Source organism: Sitophilus oryzae, unplaced genomic scaffold, assembly GCF_002938485.1.
Source record: "Sitophilus oryzae breed Bouriz unplaced genomic scaffold, Soryzae_2.0 scaffold_1866_pilon_pilon, whole genome shotgun sequence".
Taxonomy (NCBI): Eukaryota; Metazoa; Arthropoda; class Insecta; order Coleoptera; family Curculionidae; genus Sitophilus; species Sitophilus oryzae.
The window spans coordinates 30,653-39,194 of NW_022146575.1; the positions used below are offsets into that span (position 1 = coordinate 30,653).

At 30.6% G+C, this 8,542-nt stretch overlaps 1 protein-coding gene across 1 annotated transcript; it reads right to left on the minus strand.

Annotated features, from left to right (window-relative positions):
- Window positions 1-2,348: 2,348 nt before the first annotated feature.
- LOC115883275 (coiled-coil domain-containing protein 113-like) lies at window positions 2,349-3,963 on the minus strand. The gene has a single exon (XM_030901608.1). The coding sequence runs from the start codon at window positions 3,939-3,941 to the stop codon at window positions 2,349-2,351; it is 1,593 nt and encodes a 530-aa protein (XP_030757468.1). The 5' UTR covers window positions 3,942-3,963.
- Between the last annotated feature and the right edge of the window lie 4,579 nt (window positions 3,964-8,542).

An 8,542-nucleotide genomic window follows, 5' to 3' on the forward strand; every position in this document is an offset into this window, starting at 1 on the left:
CCTCTTCACTACTGGTCAATTTTTTCATCTCTTAGACAAGTAATCAAGGCAATGTCTTGTATCTTTTTTCGTCTGGACCAGACCTTAATATTCTTTCTCAACTTGTACATTTCTTCTTTTTAATTTCAAATATTCTTTCACTTCTGGTACGGTATAAGATTCTTTCAGATTTCTGCATTGATCATATTTCCTCTCAAACTGATCCAGTTCCTCTTCCGTTGCCTCATATTCTTCTTCTGTTTGTTTAATTTGGTTTTTCTTTCCTTCGATCTGGGAATTGAGCGAAATGTAGTCTTCTTGTTGTTTTTGTAAATATTTCTTGTGGATGCTTAAAATAAGATTAGCGCTTCCGTTCATTTCTCTAAGTTCGATTAAGTGAATGTTCTTCTGATCGTTTTTTTGGCGAAAATGCTTCTTTTCTATTTCTAGTTAGTCTAATCTTAATTTTTCGATTTGAAATTGAGCGCTTTTCAGTCATTCCTCCATGTATCTGATGAACTTTTCGGCTGGAATTTGTTGAGTAGTTAATCTATCTACTCCTTGAATTACTATGTTGGACTCAAATATATCGGTACCTAGCTGTTTTATTTTTCGCTTCTCTAATAGAAAATTCCTCCAATTCCGATTTCAAATTTCTTTTAGTAACGTGACTTCTTTTTAGAAGCTTATTTCAGTTTTTTGGTAGGTTATCTTAGGACCTCTGCCTTATCGTGATCTGCTATATTAACCTGTGATCTGCTATAGCACTCTATAGAGGTAAGACTAGGAAAGGAATCCAATCTGAATTTCTGCCTAGAAGGTTTCTCTTGAAGTTCAGCGGCAGAGAGAAAAGATCTTCTTGCTATACAATTCAGAATATTCTCTATCGATGGCATAAAGAGAGATCGTATCGCTTAGTCGTGTTTATGACTGGTGTGAAATTAATAAATCAAATTAAGCATGTTGTTTCTTTCTTAGTGTGGTCTCTGTACATATTAACATAGTAAAAATTGGAGTTACTCTTCAGATCTGTAATTTGTATCTAATAAAAGCATAGTAAATCGATCAGAACTTCAAAAATTTTATTATATGTGCTTCAAAAGATTAAAATTCCAAATTTTATTTGTAAAAATTTAAAAATAAATAAAAATGGTTTAATTTTATGTATATAACATTACAGCATTTCACTAGATGACAGGCTTGGAATAGACGTGACATCTTCAAACCACCTTGGGTCAACCTCTTCACTACCGGTCAATTTTTTCATCTCTCTTAGGCAAGTATTCAAGGCAATGTCTTGTATCTTTTTCCGTCTGGACCAGACCTTAATATTCTTTTTCAACTCGTACATTTCTTCTTTTAGTTTCATATATTCCTTCACTTCTGATACGGTATAAGATTCTTTCAGATTTCTGCATTGATCGTATTTCCTCTCAAACTGATCCAGTTCCTCTTCCGTTGCATCATATTCTTCTTCTGTTTGTTTAATTTGGTTTTTCTTTTCTTCGATCTGAGAATTGAGCGAATTGTATTCTTCTTGTTGTTTTTGTAAATATTTCTTGTGGATGCTTAAAATAAGATTAGCGCTTCCGTTCATTTTTTTAAGTTCGATTAAGTGAATGTTCTTCTGATCGTGTTTTGGAGAAAATGCTTGTTTTCTATTACTAGTTAGTCTAATCTTAATTTTTCGATTTGAAATTGAGCGCTTTTCAGCCATTCCTCCATGTATCTGATGAACTTTTCGGCTGGAATTTGTTGAGTTAATCTATCTACTCCTTGAATTACTATGTTAGACTCAAATATATCGGTACCTATCTGTTTTATTTTCAACTTCTCTAATAGAAAATTCCTCCAATTCCGATTTCAAATTTCTTTTAGTAACGTGACTTCTTTTAAAAACATTTCGGTTTTTGAGTTAGGTTTATCTTAGGACCTCTACCTTATCGTGATCTGCTATATTAACCTGTGATCTGCTATAGAGGTAAGACTAGGAAAGGAATCCAATCTGAATTTCTGCCTAGAAGGTTTCTCTTGAAGTTCAGCGGCAGAGAGAAACGATCTTCTTGCTATACAATTCAGAATATTCTCTATCGATGGCATAAAAGAGAGATCGTATCTTAGTCGTGTTTATGACTGGTGTGAAATTAATAAATCAAATTAAGCATGTTGTTTCTTTCTTAGTGTGGTCTCTGTACATATTAACATAGTAAAAATTGGAGTTACTCTTCAGATCTGTAATTTGTATCTAATAAAAGCATAGTAAATTGATCAGAACTTCAAAAATTTTTATTATATGTACTTCAAAAAGATTAAAATTCCAAATTTTATTTGTAAAATTTAAAATACACTGTAAAAATATGTATATAACATTACAGCATTTCACTAGATGACAGGCTTGGAATAGACGTGACATCTTCAAACCACCTTGGGTCAACCTCTTCACTACCGGTCAATTTTTTCATCTCTCTTAGGCAAGTATTCAAGGCAATGTCTTGTATCTTTTTCCGTCTGGACCAGACCTTAATATTCTTTTTCAACTCGTACATTTCTTCTTTTAGTTTCATATATTCCTTCACTTCTGGTACGGTATAAGATTCTTTCAGATTTCTGCATTGATCATATTTCCTCTCAAACTGATCCAGTTCCTCTTCCGTTGCATCATATTCTTCTTCTGTTTGTTTAATTTGGTTTTTCTTTTCTTCGATCTGAGAATTGAGCGAATTGTATTCTTCTTGTTGTTTTTGTAAATATTTCTTGTGGATGCTTAAAATAAGATTAGCGCTTCCGTTCATTTTTCTAAGTTCGATTAAGTGAATGTTCTTCTGATCAATTTTTTGAAGAAAATGCTTGTTTTCTATTTCTAGTTGGTCGAAATCGACAGCGTGTACATTTTCTCCTAGCTCCTGTCTTTGTATGAGTTGTTGTGAGACTCTCTTGTATTGCACTTTCATCGTGGCAATCCTTAATCTTAATTTTTCGATTTGGAATTGGGCGCTTTTCAGCCATTCCTCCATGTATCTGACGAACTTTTCGGCTGGAATTCGTTGAGTTAATTTATCTACTCCTTGAATTACAATGTTATACTCAAATATATCGGTAGCTTCTTTAATTTCCGCTTCTCTAATAGAAAATTCCTCCAATTCCGCTTTCAAATTTCTTTTAGTAACGTGACATCTTTTTAAGAAACGCTCCAACTCCGCTTGAATATCTTCCATAGAGCGCATAACCATTTCGGTTTTTTGGGTTATGTTTATCTTAGGACCTCTACCTTCTGCTATGGAGGTAAGACTAGTAAAGGAATCCAATCTGAATTTCTGCCTAGAAGGTTTCTCTTGAAGTTCAGTCGTAGACATAAACGATCTTCTTTGTATATAGCTCATAATATTGTCCATATCGTCCAACAAGTTCGGATCATTTTCTTTTAGAAAAGTCTCAAACAGAATATTCTCTAGTTCTAAATGTCTATGGTCCATCTCCATTTCGTTAACTAGATCTATAACTTGCTGATCAGTAAATTCATCTAAAGGGTGAGGTTCCTTTGCGATTTCGTCATTTTCTTTGTCGGGAACACTTTCCTCATCAGTTTTAATAGGGGGCTCTTGTATGGTTCTACCTTCTGAATCTTCTACTTCGCTTTTTGCTGTATCTTCTGGTTGGTTTTCACGACTTGCTTCATCATCGGTGGTAAGCTTGTCAGATGTTTCATTTGACTCGACATCTGTTTCTATATCATCTTCATCTTCACCTTTTTCTTCTTCTGTCGTATCACCTCCCACTAATTTTTCTGGCTCACTAATAGAGACAATATTTCCTTCTTCACTCGGCCCTGGTTTTTCATTTGGCTGCACTTCACTCGCGTTATCACCCGATTTAACACTAGCATCCGTCATAGTTTTTTCTTCTTCATTTATTGGTACTCCTTCTGCGCTTTTTTCAGATTTTTGTATTTCTTGACCTGACATTTCGATAAATCAAATAACAATGTCAAAGTATACCAGGTATTATAACTTTGGTTAATCGATGTGTCTGAATCCTGGCAACATGTACAACAACAGTTCTATTCTTTCTAAATTTAAAATTAAAAGTTGCGATCTGTCAATTATAGAATAACAAAATATTGATATTTTGGTGAGAGTTTCAACTTCCCTATGAATTACGTTAAAAAAGCAGGGAATTTGAAATAATTTTATCATCTAGATGTATCTTTTCTCGATAGTTTGTTTTTTGGTTCATCTCAATCGTTTTTTTTTTTGAGATATTCGCTTTTGAAGAAGATACTGACATTTTTTAGTATTTTTTAAAACCGCACCTTTGCTTTTGGTCTAGTCAACAGACCTATAAAATACTATTTATGATTTATGTAATACACTATAATACAAAATCATATTATTGACTTATTGGGCAGTTACTCTAGCCAAAAAAAAGTCAAATAACTTAGCTACAAAATTGCTTAAAAATTCATCAAAATCAGCCCACTAGAACTAAATATATTAAACCTTAATGTTCATCAAAATTTTAGGGTGCCCGTTTTTCGTGCCGGTCGGTGAGTCTATTATTATACATCACTAGAAAAGAGAATTACTAACACGAATTACATTATATTAACAAAAGATATCTCTTCATATTCTTGATTTACATCCATCAAGTTGGCATTTTCAAATAGACCTTTCCATATCTTATTATTAACTTCATTCCAAAATATTTAATTTCTTTAAAAAATATTTTTTGTAATAATTTTTTTTGTCCGACGAAGCGTAGAAAAATAACGAATAGACATCAAGACCAAAAGTGATTAGTCTAACACTTAAGATTTTAAATGAACTTGTGGCAGAGGTTGTGGGCTTTAGTTAATTACAAAAAACACGTTTCAATATCTAACGGATCTTTTTTCGATTCTAACGAGAGAAGAAGATAATTTAGTTTTATTGTACCCGAAAATAAAGACGAAATTTATTTTTTATAATTGCTCGTATAATTTTAAGATTCCGTGGGATATATTTATGGATTTTAGTTTCACGAGCAGTCCTACCAAATCGTGATATAAATCTTAGATTAACGTTTGACCGGTCAAAAGAAAGGGTCTTAAGATACGTAAGAATTATTAGTTGTTAATTAAAGTTTAAGCCTGCGGCTTAAAAGAGGATCTCTATAATTTATTAACCGCATGAAGCTACTTTAAGTTTGCAACAAGATATAAAATTGTAATTTAATATCCATGATAAAATTACTCAGTAGAAACATTGTTCTGTTTGTGATCATCTTGGATAAATAATAAAGATAATTTACCTTTATATCCAGAGCTTTTATTTATAACCCAGGCTTTATACAGGGTCCGGCAATAATGCGTCGGGCATCTGTATATCCTAGAATAAAAAACTTGGGAACTTTGTTTAAGTGCAAACCTAAATTATGTACTAGGACTTATCTCAGGAAAATATTTTAACTTATAGGACGGCTCAAAAAAGTGTGATAGATCAGATTATTTTTAATGAAACACGCTGTATATTATTGTATTTTGGCATCCTTTCAGATCACTACATAATCCTAAAGTATGAGTAAATATATTTCAATAGTTTTAGAGATATTAATAAAAGATAAAATGTATTTTTTGAAAAAAAAAAAAAAGTTATTAATAATACAAGAACTTGCTTTAGATGAATTCTGTACTTACTTTGCTATAAATAAATCGTAAATCATACAGTATTGTCAAAATTGTACATGACAAACTTTCTAAAATATAAAATAATTTTCTTCGTTTTGAGAACACCTATTATATTATTTTTTTAATATATGATTCATTAAAAAATGAAAAAATTTTTTTTTTTTTTTTTTTTTTTTTTTTAAATTTTTAACTGCTTAGCAGATATTTGCGGTTTATATTTCAGGTGGCATTTTCGACAGTAAATTTTTATCCAAGCCACTCAATAATTTGTCTCGTGTTGTACCGTTGGAAAGAACCATATTTGAAATACTGCGCATATCTGAAACCAATAAAGAATTTAAATACTTTAAATACAAAAATGTTCGATTTTAGTGTTCCGTACCCAAAAGGGTAAAACCAATACCACCTTTATCGATGCCACGATTATCTGACTTTTATCTGAACACTTTTGTCTAAAATAGATTATAATAGAATTAGGACAATTTTTGAAATAGGCAAAATTTGTTTTTCGAAATATCCTAGTAAGCCATGAACTTTTTCCAAAAATCTGAAAGCGCATTTTTATGACCCCGCAAAACTGCAATTCTTTCCCCATTTAACCGACTCTCTATCTCCAGTAGTTTTTGAGATGCCCATAGAGAACATCGTAGGAAACTCACCTATATATACTCTCCAATATACAGGGTGGTCAGAACTGTATTCGGAAACTTCGGCAGCATATTCTGCAGATAAAAACTAAGTAAAAAGTTCGTATAAATATATGTCCTAAAATGTAGTTTTGGAGATACAGGGTGTAGAAGTTTCATTTTTATTTCGATTTTTTCCAAATAATTTCTGAAGTAAGTCAATATTTGAATGAAAATTGGTGTCTGGGAGTTTTTGACATGAGAAATTTGATGTCAATATGGCTCCACAAGTAGAGGACGCCACCTACATATTTTAAACCGGTTTGTAGAGTAATAACTTTTTGTCCGTACCTGTATAAAACTACTGAGTAAAAATATGCATTTACATTAGTATTTTTACGTAAAAGGTCTCTTGGTAAATCTAAGCTACGGGTAATGATTTTCGAGATATTTGGAATGGAAATTATTAATACTTGTCATCATTGACATTAATTAAACATGCGTTGACTAAATAGTTAGACTGAAGTAATTAAGGAACTTTCGAATGAATACTATCGAACCATTCGATAGTTGCAATTCATTCGAATAATTCGATAGCTAGTAAAAAACATTCGTTGAAAGCTATTCGAATAAAAATTATCGAATAGATGCGTCATCTGCCTTGAAATATTGTATTCTACTAATTCGGCAGCAAAAACCATTCATTTGCCAAATTCATTCATTTATGAAATTCATTTTATTCGTCAGGATCGATTATAATAAAATATTAACTGGTTTTTAGTTGTCGCCCGGCGAAGGTTTTCTTTCCGATAAACCCGACAGCGGTGGCAATGCTATGAAAAAGCCGGCATCTTTGATTTTTGCGGAGTCATATAAAGATAAGGACATTATTTTTTATTGAGGTGCTGAGTATTTACACAAAAATACATTATGAAGGGCGCTGTTGCCATATTTTGATATTAGTTGATATTAGCAAGGAATATTATTGTTTGGCTTTAGTTAGTTAGGGATAGTATGTCTATATATTTTGCATTTTTTATTAATATTCTGTTGTTACTGCAATAATACTTGTTATTTTGGATGTAGGAAAATGATTTTAATGTTTTAAGCAAGACTGGTATAATAAAAATAATAATAACAGTAATAATTTGTTATACCTATTAACAACTAACAAAATTTTAAATAATTTAATATAAACGTTTTTTACGTAGTAGCAAAATATAAACAACAAATTAGATGTCAAAAATTATTTAGATCTATTTAAAAATAATATAGTCTTTAAATTTTTGGCAACGTTGGTTTATTAAATAATAATAATTACAGAACTAATTTGTTATATTAACAACAAACTTTAAAATCATGAAATATAAACATTTATTAATTTTCTAAGCATGCAGTGTAATGGAAGGAAAATATAAATAAAAAATTAGGAATCAAAATTGTTTATATTAGGTACTCTTATATTGCATTTAAAAATAATATTTACTTTTACTGGCATTTTACTTTAAAAAATAAATATTTCTTCAAAAAACTACATGTAAGAGAATTAGCATAAACAAAATACAAACATCGTTATTTTTTTTTAAATTGGCACGTGTAAAATTTTCAATTTAATTTTTCTCACCCCATAGTTTGAGTTCGATAACCATTTACTTAATCACGTACTAAATATGATTATTAAGTTCAACTATTCATATTATTAAAACATCTAAAATACAAATATGTATTTTTAAAATTAATTCTAAGTTCATCTCATCTCTCTTAAAATTGCTACTTCTCAAAATTTTACATTAAAAATAGACCATATATACCAACAAAAATAAAATAATTGAAAAGATCGGGCTACAGAAAAATCACACAATTTTCGGAAAAATTTTTACATCTGCACACGCACACAATCGCCAATTAAAAACTACTATTTTAGTATTTTAAATATTTTAATAAACGCAAAAATAGCACAGTATTTATAAGATGAGATTATAAAAAATTTGGAAGAACTAATAATGCACTGTCGCACACAAAAATCAAACGGATACTAGAATTTCATTTATTAAAAGCATTCGATAGTCTTGGCTCAACGATAACCATTTTGTCGCACGGCGAGGTTGTATATGCTTTAGTATACAAATGAATGAATGAGTTTTTTATTCGAATAAAACCATTCGATAGTTGAAATTATTCATTCAGTAACCATTCGATAGTCTAATTCATTCGATAGTTCCCATCGCTATAAATAGTTATTAAACTGAAATCATAAATTTAAAAAATATATTTT

What these genes read in the sequence shown, in the direction of transcription:
- LOC115883275 (XM_030901608.1), bottom strand. Translation starts at nt 3,941, where the DNA reads ATGTCAGGTCAAGAAATACAAAAATCTGAAAAAAGCGCAGAAGGAGTA.